General features: G+C 43.1%; 1 protein-coding gene across 4 annotated transcripts in view; it reads left to right on the top strand.

Annotated features, from left to right (window-relative positions):
* Nucleotides 1-1,651: 1,651 nt before the first annotated feature.
* Nucleotides 1,652-18,456, top strand: part of St6gal2 (ST6 beta-galactoside alpha-2,6-sialyltransferase 2) — an 85,717-nt gene continuing 68,912 nt past the window's right edge. The window contains exon 1 of one of the 4 annotated variants that reach the window (XM_021656997.2): nucleotides 1,652-2,103. Coding sequence is in view for 1 of the 4 variants with exons in the window: in XM_021657000.2 (XP_021512675.2) it covers nucleotides 2,811-2,869 (59 nt within the window). In the remaining 3 variants the exon portion in view is untranslated. The other 3 variants (XM_021656999.2, XM_021656998.2, XM_021657000.2) reach the window with 3 other exon arrangements.

The raw sequence follows: 18,456 nt of genomic DNA, 5'->3' as shown, positions 1-18,456 counted from the left end.
AGGGGTTTTTTCCTTATTTTTTCCTCTAGTGCTCTTGGTTCCACTCCAGAGGTTGATGATAAAACCCTACTGATGAAGGAAATACATACTTAAGATTTGTACCACAAAATGTGTACAAATCTAACTGGTACTGAACTGTGCTTCAAGGGCCTAACTGCAGTATCTGCTAATCATGGGTTATGACAAGGAGGAAGCCTGAGTTTTACATAGAATAGAAATGCAAGTGAATACGAGCATATACAGGAAATGCATTTTAAAATGCTTCCTGGCTTTCTTTTTAAATTTTCATTTGAAACTGAAAGGAATATTATAGAGTCAGCAGAATTATGCAGTAGATCAATGGGGGGGGGGGGAATCAGCCTATACTTGTTTAGGGTTCCCCTGAGCGTATCAACTAAAGCATGTGAAAATATTTCAGTTACCATTATAATGTGACAGAAACCAGCACGATAGACAGCTTTCTGAATACAATCTGCCTTTATGAATCACTTGGGAAGCAACAGATTGCAAAGTAGAGCCCTTCGTTTTCTACTTAAAAAGTCTAAGCCCACTGAAATTTCTATGATAGCAGTTTGTCTTAAGCTGGGTACAATTTCTGTAGGCACAAAGTTCACTGTTAACTCGGAACACTTTAGCGTTTATTTTTTAAGGATAGTCATGGAGTTTTTGCAGCCTTTTTGTAAAAGAAGCAAGATGGGGGTAAATATATATTCCCAGTTGGTAAGAAATGTTATAAATTGAAGGTTTTTTTTTTTAATTTTGCAGTGAAATATTTTAACAATGCTACTATTGTTTTGTTGTTGTTGTTTTGTTTTTTACCCGAATGGATTTGCTGTTGAACTCAAGCACTAGAGAAGACACTTTTAGCACATTATAGCACATAGCTTAATGGTATTTACAAGTTTTCCCATTACATAGAAGACAAAGCCTAGATCCACAGTTTACAGCACCCCAATGCCCCACAGTGTCCATTGTAGTGATTGATGGGGAGGGCAGGGCACAGAATTAGCCATACCGTGTGGATTTCACACATATAAGCAGTTATGAATGAGTGACACATCGTCCCTTCCGGCAGTTCTTAGAAATTCCAAGTGTTGGAGAGCTAATAGAACTCGGGAAGCCTAAGAAAGCATCTCCCAGCTGCACTTGATCGCAAACAGCGCATTTTATCTGTGGATTTTAGTTTAACTCCTGTGATTGTTAGATGTGTGTAAACTTCTGGGTTGACCAACTATCATGATGCCTACTCCCACACATATGTAGACACTCCATGAATTCTGAATAAACTGGGCAACTTGTTAAACATCTAAAACAAAACAAAAACACCTCGGCAGGATAAACTTTAAAACAATACATTTAGTGAAGAATTTGTCTCCCCAGTGCTCCTCCCTGCAAGAACCCCAGAGCCCAGGGGGGATGTCTTGGTGTGAGTGACCATAGTCCCGCAGAACAATCAGCAACTGAGTCTTGCTCTACCAGGACCCCTTTTCCTTCTCTAACTCCGCGAGAGAACTTGCAGGGAGCACCCACATCCAAGGGGATAAAGTTGAGAGAAGCGTGTTTACCCACAACCCAGGACAGCTGCGGCTGCCTTTTGGAAAATAGGAGGGCCCCAATGACAAATGGGCGTTCCGCACAGACGCGGCAGATCTGCGCCTCCCACATCACCGTTATGCCCGGAGGACAGTCCCTGGAGTCTCAGAGGAGAGAACTTGGCAAACCTTCCCAGGGTTGGATGGACCTGTGGAGGTGGGCAAGTAGGGAGTTGCGAAGGCGGCAGGTTTCCAAGTCTGTCCCTGCACAGTTAGGCGCCTCCCAATAGCTGCCAGAATGAGGATGCGAGCAGCCTGAGCCAGACCGAGCCTGAACAAAGGGAGCCAGAGGCCCAGAGGATGCTGTGTTCCTCACGCCCCACCCAGCTGGCCAGGACGCTGCCTGGAGGGCAGGTAGCCCAGTTTTCGTTCTGCGGAGGGCTGTGTGTTCGAGGCCAGCACACAAAGATTCACTTCCTCCGGGCCAGCCCCCCAGACCACCCTGCCCACCACTCCCTGCCGGTAGCATTCCAGAGGCCACCACCAGGACCCTAGCGTCGCCGGGTGCCAGGTACGGGGGGAGCAGAGGCCGAATGGGAGCCCTGGGAGCCGCTCAGTTGGTGGAAGCGGTGGTTGGGATTAGCACGCCTTTTTAGGCAGCCGCGCCGCCCCACGCAGCGGAGTCTGCAATCGTTGTGCGAGAGGCAGGCTCTGCGTCGCCGGAGCTCCCCGCCTGCGCTGGCCGCGGCGTGCAGAAGCGCGCGCGGGAGACCGAGCAACTTCCCGGCACCTAGCCGCTAGGTGAGCTCCGGAGGAAGCCCAGAGCCTGGAGGGCGGGGGTGTGCGGGGCTTCGGGGCGGAAGAGCCTCGGAGGGCCGGCCCAGAGGGCCACTGCCGCGGTGCCACCGCCGCGCCGGCTGAAACAATGAGGCGTGCGGCGCGGGGCTGAGCGCAGCTACTCACTGGCTGGGAGCCCGAGCTGCAGCCGGCGGCTACACTGTCGCGCGTTGCCGGGGAGGGGACCACGCCAGCGCGGGGTCGCCTGAGCCACTAGCGAAGCCGAGCTTCCCAGGGCGTCTGTGGGAGCGTGGGAGCGCGTGGTGCGCGCGCCCGCGTGGCTGCCGGGGAATAAAATGTGACACTGGCGAATCCGACTTCGGCGCCGAGCAAAGGCGTGGGGACAAGGTGAGTGATTAGCGCCGGAGTGTGCGGGGTTCTGCGACCAGCTGTGTCCTGCTGGAATCCCCTTGGCCGGCGCACTGAACTACACCGAGTTAGATGGGCTCTGCTACCAGGAGCCAGCGCTGTGTACAGAGAAGCAGAACACGCCGGAGAGGGTGAGCAAAAGGAGGGCTTGCACTTGGGGCACAGGTGGACACGGTTAACTCTGGAGATCAGAAACTGCGCGTTGGATTGTTTGGATGTGATTTGATTGTGAAAGAAAGTGGAGTTTGTTTTTGTTTTAATCAAATTCCCGTACCCATCTTCATGCAAAATAGTGCCTTAAAGCTTAGAGAACATCCTACTGATTTTCTTTTCTCTTTTCATTTCTTTTTTGTGAGGCTGTAATATTTTGGTACAGAGGGATCTTCGGGAGCCCACTAAAATCAGTGATAATTCTTATGCACTTGGTTGGAGAAAACTCTGCGTTTAGGTTGTTTTATTTTCCACCGTGTAGAGTGACTATGTGATGAATTCTTTTTAATACGGAATGTGGCATCTATTTCCTTTGGACTTGATGGTACTGGTGCTGTGGGACCAGTGAAGCTAAACTCATGATTCGACGCAAAGGTTTTCCAAAGAAAGCTGAATGGTGTGTTTGGAGAAGCTGTGCTTTCCAGGAATTTAAATGAGACTTTTGTGATTGCATTCCAGCTTCTCCTTCTGTGTTTCTTGGGGCATAACTTACAAAGCATTGTTGGATTCCAAAAGTACTGTGGGGTGGGGAGTTATGCATACCTGGATTTTGGTAAACTTTGGGGGTACAGTGGGAGGTCCTGCTGAAAATGTGATGAGAAATAGGTCATTTGGCGGAAATCATTGTCTCTTGGACTATTGAGCATTCTGGTATGTAGGAGCATACAGTGGTCCTCCTGTGGACTGCCTTTCTGGGTCAGTAGTCTCCTTAGTTGATTTAAACACTGCACTTTCTGCACATTAAAAGAAAATAAACCAAAACAACAAACAAACAAGATCCTAACAAGAATTACCTTTTCACCTGGAGGGGACAGGAGCTCCAAAAGGACACACCAACAGAGCCAAAAATAACTGGGTCCTGGGGACCCTGCAGAGACTGATACCCCCAAGGACCATGCAGGGAGAGGATATAAAGCCTCTGCTCAGATGTAGCCCATAGACTCAGTCTCCAAGTGGGTTCCCTAGTAAGGAGAGCAGGGGATGTCTCTGGCATGAACTCAATGGCAGACTCTCTGATCACCTCCCCCTTGGGGGGGGGGGGGATGCAGCCTTGCCAAGCCACAGAGGAAGGATGATGAGACCTGATAGGCTAGGGTCAGATAGAAGAGGTGGAGGTCCTCCCCTGTCAGTGGACTAGAGGAGTGGCATAGGGGGACCAGAGGGAGAGAGGGTAGGATTGGGAGGAGATGAGGGAGGGGGCCACAGCCGGGATACAAAGTGAAAAAATTGTAATAAATAATAAATTAAAAATTTAAAAAGGAATTACCTTCCCAATCTTTATTTTTCATGAGTGTTGGGTGGCAAATTTGGGGTAACTCTTCTTTTCAAAGAATGTGTAGTCCTTTAACCAGTTTTCCATCACTGTATTTCTGGAACTGACATCCATCCCCCCCCCCATTTTGTTCTAACGTGTTAGAATAACTGTCTGAGGATGGTTGAGTATTGTAACTGAAATAAAAAAATTAATAGATGCTTAGGTTCTGAATTCCACAAATAAGTCAGGAGAGTGTTCAGACAGGTGCTTCTCATTCATGACTGGTAGAAATTGGAGCACGCTGCTTCCCTTTCTGCTTGGTGAAGATGATGCTCCCTGAGTTTTGAGATTTGGGGTGATTTTGATGTAAGTCTCCTTTCCTGATAGAGCTGTGAGCTCCATAGTTTAAGGTGCTGGTGGTATTCACAGTTTAGAAAGTAAAGGATGACAGCACACATCTGGAAGAGTCAGGCCGAGCTGTTACTATCTGGAAATGTGTGAATGATGTACTGTTTGAAAGGCACAGTCATCTGTGCTTAGTTCTGACAATGAAAACTAAGAGGGAATGGATTTGAGTTTCTGAGTGCATCAAAGCCATCAGTACTGATCAGGTGGAGTTGAGGCTGCAGAGATATCATGTACTTACGTCCTTGTTTCTAGGCTTTTTTCTTCTTCTTTGTCGTCTTCTGAGATGGTTCTTTCTGAGCAGATCTCTTATATTCTGACTGAACTCCTATCCTCTAGTGTAGAATGTGTCTGATCATTTTTTGATAAGTGCTGGCACACTTGTTCTTGGGCAGGTGCAGCCCCTGCTTAGATAAATAAACCTCACAGAAACTTATAGACATTTATCCCCTGGGAAATTAATTAATCTGCAGCTCTGCTGCCTCATTTCTGATACTCTGAATAAAAATATCTCCTGCATGATAACAGGAAGTCTCGCTTTAAACATGGATTTCTGTTTAAGTACACTGTATCCTGCTGTTCCCAACCGAGTGTGCTTTTTCTCCTTTAGAATGTTTTGGAGTATGACCTTGAAATTTAATTGTTCAAATTAATGCTTAATTCAACTTGCACAGATGTCTAAGCAACAAGAGTTCCTTTGTGTTCACTACATGTTATGTTTTAATTTTTAAGCCTTAATACTGGAACTCATTCTTCACCAAAGATTAAAATCGTATATATATATAACTGTAAAAGAAACAATTTCATGAAATCGGACACTAATTTTGGAACCAGGCAAAAACATTTGCCTATTAACACAGAAAATTTCAGTGTTTTTAGCACCAACTATTGATGACAGTGCCAAGGACTAAATGGGCTGTGGATAATGACCAGCTACTGTTAGCAGATTTAATGTAACTTCAGTTTTATAAAGCTTCTCTCTCTTGTTTGTTTTTCTGAAAGCCCACCACTGTACCGCTTTTGAGAGAATTGTTTATAAAGGTTAGCACACATTCAGTGCAAAGACCGCATCTTTGGAGAGAGATAGGTTTATTAGGGCTTTTATCAAATGTGAAGTTTCTTATGATCTGAAATTCCCAGAACTCCTTTGAGTGAATAGGAAACAGCTGCAGGGTAGAATAAGTGCCTGAAAGGACCAGTCTGCATGAGGAATACATTAAAATAGGAACCAGGCTACCTTTAGGCCTTGCAGGAGCTGGTGATCTGGTCCAGCACTGCCATTCATCCTAAGATGGCCACATGGTGAAAGCTGGGTCTCAGCAGTATCAGCCACCATGTGATACCACTCCACTGGAACCAAGTGTTTCCTGATATGGGGGAAAGAATGACTTTGTGATAGGAAATGACACCTGGAAGCTTGTTCCCACTCTCAACCATAACTCTCCAGATAACTTCCGGAAGATTGCTCTGCCTCCTGCTGTCCCTTGTGTTCCTTTTAAGGAAAGAATTCCAAATTCAAGATTCAGATTGGCCCTGGAGAGATGGAAGAGTGTGGAGACTGAGTTTACAAGTTTTCAGTGGGCTTTCTTGAAGAACAAAGTGACAGCCAGTGGCCTTGCCATGACTTATCCTGGAGGAAGTCTCCCTGCACCAAGAGTGCACTTTTCAGAGCTGTAAAGGTTGGATAGAGATCAAATCTACTCCAAGTTGACTTTTGGTGCTTGATTGTTAAAAAATCAATAATTTAATGTTCTGGTGTACTTAAAATCAGTCTCCTTGGCAGCCCCTGGAGAACGTAGCAATCCAAAGAATAATAATAGCAACTGATTTGCAGGTATTGTGTACCACACCCTGCCGTTTGCTTTGCATAGATTGAGTACACTTTAGCTACAGGCTGAGGAAGTATTATTACTTTAACAAAGAGAAGACTCAGAAAAATGAAAAGTCTTCACAGAGCCAGGGAATTTGCCCAAAGCTCATGCTGCTGGGCTGAGCCCTGCTCTACAGAAGAACAGGAGTGATCTCTGTCATCATTGTGTCTGGCTGTGACTTATCACCTTCTCCATCATGCTTGAGCTGCTGGGTGGGGCAGGTGCACAGGCTGAAGGAGAAGGCAGGGTCCTCAGAGACCTGGCAAGCAGAAAGAAATTTTTGAGTTAAAACTTTTTAAGTGGGCTACAGCATTTCGAGAATCCAGACAAGAAGTGTTAGAATGAATCTTTGCCTGATAGGAAGGATGCCATATTGAGTGAATCTTTTAGGCAATGATTCTGTTGAGATTGGAAAAAAATTATGCACCCCCTTTGAGTTATCAAGTAGTGAAAAGAGGGTGTTCAGAGAGTAGTCTCTTGGGACATTTAAAAGTATATTAGCTAAAGCATCAGAGAGTTTGCTGTACAGGAGAACCTGAAGTCTTGATTACCGGACTCTGTTTCCATAACTTTATACTTCACACATTGGGCTCTATTCAGAACTGCTTCTAGTTTGAGCCTGAGAGGAAAGTGCTTCATTAGATTTCAAACAATTGGTTTTGCCTATTTGAATTTTACAGATTTTTTTCAAGTAGAGATTCTTGTTGTGGTTTCTGAAATGACATGGCTTTCAATTAAACTCTGGGAAAGTGAACTTCTTATATAATCCAGTTACTTTATTATTTAGAAATAAATCTGAAAGGTGGCTTTCTTGAAATCATGATGGTAACGATTTTTATGAATCATAGTATATGACGGTGGGTGAAACTTAGAATTTGTTCAGGTTGGTTCACGCAAATGTAAGAAGGATGTATAGTGTATGATTAAATCCTATTGTGGAGGAAGCTAATTATGTAAATTATGTTTTAAGTTCTCAAAAAAAAATCTTATAAATATCTCCCTGTGAATCTGCACATGGTGGAAACACTTGAAATCCCAAGCAACCTGGGCTCAGTAACATAATCAGGACTACAATGTGGCCTTCTTACTGAGAGAACATTCCTTTTCTTATATAAATTAACACTGACAGAATGGAATGCTCCAAATTACACTTGGTGTATAGGAAGTTACCTGAATGGGTAGAGTTTAGAGAACCTTTAGTTTCATATCAATAGGACAGATGTGGATATGCATGTGTTAATTTATGTGTATGTGTATTTGTGGGATGCAAGCCTGTGAGTGTTCTGAGTAGTCTTAATAGCAGGCAGCATCTCCACGGTGCCTTGGGTACTTTGCAAACTGTTTTTGCCTGAGGAGACTAACACTAGAAAGGCACTAGATGGAACATCCAGTAGAGTGAACTCAGACTGAGGACTGGACCACTGTTCCATGTAAGCTATTTATCCAAGAGACAGACTGAGCCACTTATTTCAGATCAATGTGAACTTGGTCAAGTAATGTAGATGACTCAACCTCTCTCCCAGGGAACAACGACCTATTTGGAGTTGTCCTGAATCACAGTGTCTTCTAGCTCACTCTAGATAGTAGCATTTTAAAATTTTTAAACAGTAAGACTAAAGCTTTTGTTTTTTTAAATACTACACTTTCTAATTCTCAAAGGAATTTTAAGTACACCAATTTATGAGTAAACGGCAAATGGGTAAGTGTAAAATGTATTTTAACTGTCTTTCTATAATATGTATGTTATTATGTGTTGGTATATAATTTCTGTTTTTCAAAGGGAACCCCCCAACTTGACTCATAGTATAATTGAAAGTTATTCTGCTTTGCAAGGAGGAAATTAGTAGATAGGAAACTGGAACTCATTAAGTAATTTGCCCAATTTAATAGTGTTGGCCCTCTGCATCTGTGGATCCTACACAGACAATTTGACCAACAGCAGTCTGTTTGGAAATGATTTCACAACATTGTGCCTATTCTGAACTTTTTCTTGGTATCATTCATAAACAACTCAGTATAACATGTGCATAGAGGAGACGGAAGTAAGTGAAAGGATGTGTGTAGTGTCTGTGAATATGCTGTCATTTCATACGAGGGCTCAAAGCAGTGGTTCTCAGCCTTCCTAATGCTGTGACATGTCAACACAGTTCCTAATGGGGTGGTGACTCCCAACCATAAAATTATCTTTGTTGCTACTTCATAACTGCAATTTTGACACTGTTATGAATTGTAACCGTGTTTTCTGATATCTTAGACAACCTCTTTGAAAGGGTCATTTAACCCCAAAGGGGTCATGACCCAAAGGATAATAACCACTGTCTTAGTGCAAATCCTGTAGTTTGTCCATCAGAATAACAGTTTGGATACCTTTAAATAAACTATTCCATTAATCATTTGAGGCAAGAGAGTTTCAAAACTGACTTATTCATGTAGAAAACAGACAACTATATGTATCCTGTGAATAATGTGACTGCTTCCCGAAGATAAACACAGTGTTCTCATGTGTACTTCATTCTACTCTTTGTCCCACAGAGTCAATACACTATATTATAATCATACCCTAGCAATCCATCACCTGGTAGAGAGAAGATTTAGTGCACATTACATAATATTCCTCTTAGGGCTCAGTTAAAAGAATCCTGCACCAAGTTATCTGTGTTATTTCTAGATGGTTGCTTCAACCATTTATACTGCAAAACTGCCTGAGCTTAAAAGGTGCGTCGTCGTCGTATCTTGGCAAGACTAACTTACTTTATCCTAATTCTTTCTGTATATATTTAACCATGTGGACTGAATCTACTTAGTGCTTAGCAGGACAGATATTGAATATGGCAGATGAGTGTATGATATTGAAACTTATAAAGTGATGCTGGGAATCAGTCTGTGAGTGGTTTACAAGGTGTTCTTGGAATTAGCTTGTGGTGCTTGAGAAGTAGCTCTAAGGTGCTGGCTTCTGTGATGCTACAGTGGACAGTCAGGTCCTGGGAAGATGCCAGGTGTTTTGCTGCATCTAGATAGCAGGATCTCTTTCGGGAACCATTAGTAGGATTCTTTCTTGCCAAGCAAGATAGCATACCTATACCTTTTTTAGGATTTGCTTTTTTAGGATTCATATTTCCAGATTGTCTTCCCTCCCAAATAACAATTCAAGTTATGTCTAGGACTAGAGGTGGGCATGCATCAACACTTAAGAAAATTCATATGTGTGTTGGATTGTTTGCTTTAATTTTTTTTTGTATTGCCAAGTACAGAAGGATTGTTAATTTCAATAAGGTATTTAAACACACCTCTTGTTGTAGGTGTATATTGCCCACATCCTTTCTATTATACAGCATAATATTTGCAAAACTCTACATATGTTATCCGGGTATCCTTTAAATCATCTCTAGATGACAAGTACCTAATAAAGATAGTTAAAATGAATATTTTAGAAAATAATGGCAAGAAAACAGTCTATCTGTTTTCAATATGTGTATGCGACTTTTGGCAGGGGCGGGGGAGGACATTTATTTAATCTATTGTTGGCTGCATCTGTAGATCTGGAACCCATGTCTGTAGCAGGCTATTGAGCTGTCTGGCATTTCTTAGAAACCGTAGAGTGTTGCTACATGGAAAACCATTAATTATTTTGCCAATGCTACCTGTGCTAGAATTACAAATACACCATTTAGTGACTGTTCATGAATGGGATATATTTGTAGAAAACACAGAGAAACAGATTTCACTGTTCACAAAGCCCCTGTCTGATTTCTTTCTTTTTAAGTTTTTTTTCTAAGATTTATTTATTTATTTTATGTATTTGAGTGATGTATCTGCATGTACACCTATTTGCCAGAAGGGGTCATCATATCACATTATAAATGGTTGTGAGCCACCGTGTGGTTGCTGGGAATTGAACTCAAGACCTCTGGAAGAGCAGCCAAAGCTCTTATCTGCTGAGCCACCTCTCCAGCACACCCCTCATTTGGATTCTAGTAGGCTATGTTCATGTTTTCTTCCTACTTACACAAGGTTTAGTCAAAATGATCAACAATTTATTATATTTTCTTGTAGAATTAAGGCAAATTTAACTAGGAATGAAAGTATTGCTTATGTGTTAAAAAGTTGAATATTTCTGTAGTTATTTACCATGGAAACTTTTTTCTTTTTTGAAACTTATTTATTTCTTTATTCACTTTTTACCCTGATCTTAGGCCCTCCCTTCTTTCCTCCCAATCCCATCCTCCCTCCCAATTTCCCTTATCCCATCTCCTCTACTCCTCAGACAAGGGAGGGCCCAACCCACCCCAGCTCATCAAGTGGCATCAGGACTGAGCTCCTCCTCTTCCCCTGTGGTCTGGTGAGGCAGCCCCACCAGGGGGAAGTGATCAAAAAGCAGGCAATAGACTCGATGTTGGAGACAGTCCCCACTCCCCTTACTAGGAGCCTGAGTTGCCCATCGGCTATATCTGTATAGAGGGCCTAGGTCCAGTCTATGCATGGTCCTTGGTTGGTTCTTCATTCTCCACAAGCCCCTCTGGACCCTAGTTAGTTGGCTCAGTGGGTCTTCTTGTGGAGCTCCTGTCACCTCCAGGTCCTCTATCCTTCCCCCAATTTCCCACAAGACTCCCTATGCTTAGCCCAAAGGTTGGCTGTGAGTCTCAGGATCTGTTTCCATCTGCTGCTGGGTGAAGCCTCTCAAAGGACAGCTATGCTAGGCTCCTGTCTGCAAGCGTAGCAGAGTATCCTTGATAGTGTCAACGGTTGGCTTTCTCCCATGGGGTGAGTTTGAGGTTGGGCCAAGCATTGGTTGGACGTTTCCTCAGTCTCTGCTGTCTTTATCCTTGCACATCTTGTAGGCAGGGTAAATTTAGGGTGGAAATTTTTGTGGGTGAGTTGGTGTTCCCATCCCTCCACTAGAAGTCCAGTCTAGTTAGAGGGTGGCCTCTTCAGAGTCTATGACCCCTGCTACTAAGAGTCTCAACTGGAGTCACTCCCAAATCCTCCCAGGAGCTTAACCCATTGTAGGTCTCAAGCTTGTCTCAGAGATGCCCCACGTCATGGTTTCTTTTCTCTTTGCAAGTTCTCTGTCCTCCCGCTCCCTCTCCCTAGTCTGATCTATACCCTCATTTCTCTCCACGCTCATACTTCAACCCTGTTTCCTCTCTTCAGCCACTTCTTCTATCTATTCTATTTCCACTTCTGAGTGATATTTAAGTATCCTTCCTTGGGTTCTCCTTGTTACTTATCTTCTTTGCATCTGTGAATTGTAGTATGGCTAATATCCACTTGAAGTGAAAGTTTCTGATTTCTTTGAAGACTCCATTGTGTTATATGATGTTTTGCTGGAAACTGTCTTGCGAGAGGGCACTTGATGTTTTGCTGTGAACTCTCTCCCGCTAGGGATGTGACTTTGGCCAGCTGAGAATATTTGTAGGTGGACTCTGAGGAGAGGAGACATATAGAAACCCAAGGACAGTGAGACTACTTTGGATTGACATTGCTTTGCAGGTCTTTGTTCTTCAACATTTCACTAGAGAGAAACATTCCAGAGAACCTCTCGGAGCAATCCAAATGAGTCTTGCAGCTTTGGCTGACTTTTTCCAATCTGCTTAATCCTGCTGATTCATGTTGCTGCTTGGTGTTGGCATTTGGACTGGACTACTGGTATCCTGACAATGAAGAGTGGACTCACCCCAAGGAACTACTTCTGAAAAGGTCTACAACTCCCTCTCCTAATAACCTTCTTTCTCCCATACCTGTGGTCAGTGGGTTGGAAGGGAGGTAGAAGCTCTTAAGAACCCTAAATAAAATAAATTTATTGAAAAATCTAACCCTATATTTGCTTATAAGTGAGTACATACTATGTGTGTCTTTCTGAGTCCGGGTTGTTTCACTCAGGATGGTATTTACTAGTTCCATCTGCTTGCAAGAAAATTTTATGATTTCCTTGTCTTTAATAGCTGTAGTATTCTGTTGTATACATATACCACAATTTCTTTATCCGTTCTACAGTTGAGGGACATCTGGGTAGTTTTCATCATAGAAACTTTTATAGTGAGAGTTAACAACTCTAGAATTGTTTCTATCACAAGAGTTTAGTTTTCTCATTGGCTTTTTATTTTTGTTGACTGCAGCCATGGCTCAGGAGTAAATTTTAAAGAGTTCTAAAAGCTACCATGTTATGTTTCAAATCATGAAGACAAAGTGCAGAACAAATTTATCATATATGAATTGTAAAGTTGGGATAATTTAATATTGGCAAATGGATACTGATACATGGATCATTACAGGAGAGATTTTTGTACAACTAGTTAGAGTATCTTCAGAGTTACTATAGAGAAAATAGCATGATGTGGAGCGGTCAAGGCATACTGATTCTTTGGCACTTTTATCTTCTTAGAGAGGTTTTGTCTTACAATGTGGAAATAAATGGAGATACTAAAAACCTAATCCAGACTGTTCTGTGAGATTAGCTTCCTAGCTTGTACTAGAGTGTGAGGAGTAACTTTGAGAGACCTATCTTTTTTACTGAAACTGCAAGTGCAAAGGCAGTATTTTTTCTCTCAAAGGTAGAAGATGTTTTATAATTTAGTGGAAATAGAGAAAACAAGAAAAGAGAGGTGAGGCTGTAGAGATGACTCAATGGTAAAGAGTTCCTGCAGGGAACCTGAGTTTGGTTATCAATACTCCCATTGCAAGGCTCCCCACCACCTTTAAGGCCAACACCAAGAGGATTCTGTGTACTCTTCTGGCCTCTTTAGGCACTTCCACACATGTAGTGCACATGTATACTCAGGCACACATACACACACATGCACACGCAGAAAAGTAGAAAAGCATGGAAAAATCAAAAAGGAAATGTAACTTAGGGAATAAGGATAATAGGCAGATTGCTTAATAAAGGTTAGCTGTAGTCAGATTATGTTGTATGAATTCGAGATTTCCCTGAAGCCTAACCTGGCTTATATCCAAAGCCCGCTGCAGATGTCCCATGCAGAGCTGTACCTGTGGCAGAAAAGCCTGCACGCAGGGAGGTTCTATGGCTGCCTCCTGAGAAGAAGCTGTGTCTGCTACCTGCTCCCACCGAAGCTAGCTTTCAACAGCCTGCCCTGGGGCAAGAGCTATTTAAGGGTTTGGAAATGTGTTATTATAGCCCCTGTGCTTGTCAAGCTTCTTTCCTCTTCTAGGCAGTGGCATTTATGGTTTGGGGGGGGTCTGTTTCTTTGGCTTCAGTTTCAGGTTCTCATATCTTTTAAGGAAAATATCAAGTAGAAATGGCTCCCTGTTTACAAAGGCTAAATCTATGCTGCTTCTCTCCAGTCTTTTAAGAATGTTTGTCCATCTATTTTTATTTCTGCATGCTAATGGGGCACAGTGGGGAATGAAGGATGATACAGGTATACACATTTGCCTCTTCTGTTTGTTTTATCTTGTCCCCTTCCACTTTGCATCTATCTATATTCTGTTTTGGCAGAGTCACCTTATTATGCAACTTTTCTGTCCACCTTAGAAGCCCCTGGTGTGCAGGGTCAGGCCTCTGATGTAGAGCCTCAGAGAGAGGTGTTTCAGGATAGGGCCAGGCCTTGGACTCTATTCGTCTACTCTTCTTTTAGGCCATTCTGCTTTCAGGTGATTTTTTATCCTTTTAACTCCAAATAACTTCCTCTCCCTAACCCCAACCCCCCCACAATCCTTGTCAATTTTTCCAACAGGTCTTAATACACACACACACACACACACACACACACACACACACACTGGTGGGGGGCGCAGGGAAAAGAGACAGAGAAACAGAAACAGGCAGGGGAGTTAGTTAATGGCCTTTCTGTTGATGCATTTACCATTGCCCTGGCCTTTACCCCTCTCTCCCTTTCTTGTCTATAAGTAAGAATCTGTGTTCAAGTTATATAACTCATGGTGTGCATGATACTCAACTCGGTAGATGCTTCATGAATGAAAGGCTCTAAGAATCCTAGTATACTGAAATGAGGGCTGTCCACTCCTTAAATGTGAGTTTTAAAAATGGAGGAGAATGGGCGAGATATACCCCCCTTTATTTCATGTCAAATCCCCATGGAGATAGCTCCCCACTTAGAATAGAGTAAAAATAATGGGCCAAATGCCTGGAGGATCTTTCTGAATATATGGTATTTTCTATTAACCATTTGAAGAAATAAATTTATTAACAATGTTGTGAAATCAGCATTAAACCACTCAACTTTAAAACTTTTGTGACAATTGTGAAACTTAAAGAGAAACCTGAAATGTGCATTTATTTCTATAATTATTACAAATAAGGTTGAAAGACTGTTTCTTCAGCAACCCATTTAGAACTGAAGGACATGAGAAACTAGTAAATAATTAGAACATAAATTGGGTAGGCTCTATCTGTGGAGGATTTATTAAGGCACATCATCTAAGATTCATAAATTCTGTATTAAATCCTAACAATTGGGACTGCACACAGTACCAGCACCTGACAAAGATAATAAGGCAGCATTAATGCAAATGAGCTCAGCGGTGTTTTGTTATTAGACTTCATATTTAATCCTACCTGCCCAAGTACCATCCAGGAATAGCTATCAGAATATGGGAAAATCACATTCAAGCTCCTGAAGAATTTTATATTCATGGTCTAACTGCAAGTCAGGAATCTAACACACCTTCAGCCTAACGATATGCTGTGAAGTCCCCTGCCCGCTGGGCCAAGTCTCCCTGCACACTGGGCCAGAAGCACAGCTCTGACCTCATTCTGCCAGTGCTCCCCACAGGAGACAGATACATGGGTGAGGGACTGAGTCAAAGGGCCAGGGTGCACTAGCAGGGGACAGTGTACACCACCACAGCTTGCCAGTTTGTCAGGGGCTCTCTCCGTATCCTCCACGTAGCTTCTTGGACTCTATGTCTTAACCACTCTGTATGACTCTACCCAATATCTGTTTGGTTTTATTTTGGCTTTTGAAATTTTGCTGTCTCCCAAAAGGTCAAGTTGAAACTGGGAGCGTGCTTGAGACATGTGACTTAATTAAAAGGGCTGTGTCAGTCACTCTCAGTCTACAGCAGCGTTACTGGTGCTGGAAGCGGGAAACACTGAGTGACTGTAAGTGGCAAATTATGCAATTACTAAATCACACAGATAGGATTTAAAATGAAGAAAGTGCATAGAGCATTTGTATACTGTTTCACTGTCCATTTATGATGGGCTAGATGCTAGGACCGGCTAGGAGTGAAGAGGAGAACTGAGGCAGACTCACGACACTGTGGAAATCATTTTACTGGCATTCATAATCACTGTGAGTGCTGATGGCTTTTGTGGGTTACCTGCTAACTGTTATCCTGCAGGATGTCACAGTAGATGGCCCTACCAGCCTTGAATTCACTCACCAAGAAAATGATGCTTTTAAGTTAAGAAAAACAGTTCAAATGAGGAGCCCAGGTAGGTCCCAGAGCATCTGTGTGTTGCTGTTATCCACAGTAATGTGTGAAATATGAAACGCTGGTAAATTATTTCATGTTTTGTAATAAGCTTAAATCTCTGCATACCCCAAGCTCTTTTCATTTTCCTTCTGCGTCAGGCTATGCCAGCTTAATAGAGCTTGCATCGCCAGCTGGTTCCTGTGTACTTTTAATTATATTGTTGTCCTTAACAAGAATTTGGTAACAGGATGTGGTTAGAAAAGTCTTATGCTTTTGTTCTGGAATACTGGTGTCAGCCAAGAAAGCCTCATCCTGCACTAAAGCCAACTCATCAGCCAGAGAACACTATAGGAGAGCCACAAGCAAAGGAACTGACACTGCCTTCAAAATGATGCCACGCACCGGGGAGAGAGGATGACTGGCCTTGACATCTCTGTGCTGTCGGATTGGTGGGTGCTTTGGCCATCTAGTTGCTAGAGTTGTTTGTTTGTTTGTTTGTTTTTGTTTTGTTTTGTTTTTCAACTGCATTACACTCCTAGGGCAGTAGAAATGAATATAACATGGGAGCTTCCTAGAAAAATGGCAAAATACATTGATTAGTGAAGTCTTGCAATTGTTTATGTTCATAATCATCTGTAGTAATTGGAAATTACAGCATTTTGGGGTATGTTATTAAATTTACTATTAACCATTAATTTCACACACCTCAATAAGGGCCTTTTTCGGCTTGGGGAAATAAAGCCTTTTCTTTGGAAACTTAGGGTAATGTGTATCATGGAGGTTCGTTGTAGACTCCTCTCTCTATATATTTCTATCTATCTATCTATCTATCTATCTATCTATCTATCTATCTATCTGTGTTTGTATGTGTGTGTCCTTGTCCTCAGTCCTGGGCGAAGTGCCGGGACTCCCAGGAAACAGCCGTGTAGACCTGGCCTGGAACCTCTTGCCACTGTTTTGGAGAGGGCCTCCCAGAAGCCACAGCAGTTAGTTATGTCCTTCAGTCACACCAGGTAAAGTGGAAAGGTGCTTCTGAGTTTGGCCTCCTTACATTCTTCACAAACGAAAGCTCTGAAGTTAGGAACCACTCGGGCGGGATGGTTGGCTTTGTCCTCAAAAGGTCTTTACCTGAGCAGGTGTGGTAGAGGGCATCAGAAGCCCTCTGGCTGAAGACTGAGTTTAAACCTTAGTTGGGTCCCTGCTGGGTCAAATAAGGAGCTTAGCTATCTGAAGTTAATGAGAAGGGCCTAAAAGCAAGTTAAAGTTCTGCCTTCCCCAGACTCTTTGATATTTTGGAAACACTTAACTGGTAGCTTTTAAGACACCCTCTCCCCATTCCCTTACTATCCAGAAGCTTGATGGGGGTGGGGGGGCGGGTTAGGCACTTTTTAAACCATCACTGGCTCTTTCCCTTGGTTTCAGAAAAACGACAAGAAAGCATGTTGCTTCCTCTGCTCCCACTCCAGTCTAGAAGCTTCGCAGAGCAGGAAGCTTAGGCATAACCTAAGAGTTGAGAGGGTGGTGGTTTGAAAGCTCCTGGGAAGAAATGATGAGACAAGGTGTCCTTTCTGCCTGCAGGGGAGAGTTTCACACTGGCGTCACACTGGTTTCCTCTGAGTGTCTCGGTGATTACCTCTGCACTCCTGGTGAATCACAGATTTAAAAGACACTTTTTTTCTGCCCTATGAGAAAGTCCAGTGGCTCTCATGCTCCTCCCTGCACTCCTAGCCTTGCTCATGTCTCCTAGGTGTTACCTCTCCAAATTCTTTGCAACATGCCTCCTTTCAAGGCCCGTCAACCTGGGGATTTGTCTAACTAGCTGTGTTGTTAGTATCTATCCAGTGCCTTTCACAGATGTGAGGGGTGTGTTGATTGATGTTTTCATCTTTCTCCTTTTCCCCAACTAGATACAAGCTGGGGTAATAGGGGCAGTGGGAACCTGGATTGAGGATATTCTTTCATCAAATTTGTTCTGTAGACGAGTGTTGATGAGAAGGATTTTCTTGGTTAATGGTTGAAATGGGAACGCCTAGCCCATTATGAGATGTCCTACCTCTGAGCAGGTGATTCTGGGTGTGTAAGAAAGCAAAGTGAATAATCCAGGAGGAGGTAGACAGTAAGCAGCATTCCTCTATAGTCTCTGCTTCAGTTCAGAAACCTGCCTCTAGGTTTTATTATTATTATTATTATTAGTTACATTTTTTATTAACTTTGTATCCCAGCTGTATCCCACTCCCTCTTTCCCTCCCAATCCCTCCCTCCCTCCCTCATCTCCTCCCTGCCCCTTTCCAAGTCCACCGATTGGACCTCCTCCCTTTCATCTGACCCTGTTTTATCAAGTATCTTCAGGACTGGCTGCAAAGTCCTCCTCTGTGGCCTAGCAGGACTGCTCCTCCTTTTGGGGGTGGGGAGGTCAAAGAGCCTGTCATTGAGTTCCTGTCAGAAATAGTCCCTGTTCCCTTACTAGGGAAACCAATTGGTTACTGAGATACCATGGGCTACATCCAAGCAGAGGTTCTAGGTTTTATCCATACATGGTCCTTGGTGGAGTGTCAGTCTCAGAAAAGACCCCTTCGGT

This window comes from Meriones unguiculatus, chromosome 16, assembly GCF_030254825.1.
Source record: "Meriones unguiculatus strain TT.TT164.6M chromosome 16, Bangor_MerUng_6.1, whole genome shotgun sequence".
Classification (NCBI taxonomy): domain Eukaryota; kingdom Metazoa; phylum Chordata; class Mammalia; order Rodentia; family Muridae; genus Meriones; species Meriones unguiculatus.
Note: the sequence above shows the minus strand (reverse complement) of the source record. Positions and strands in the feature narration are given on the sequence as shown.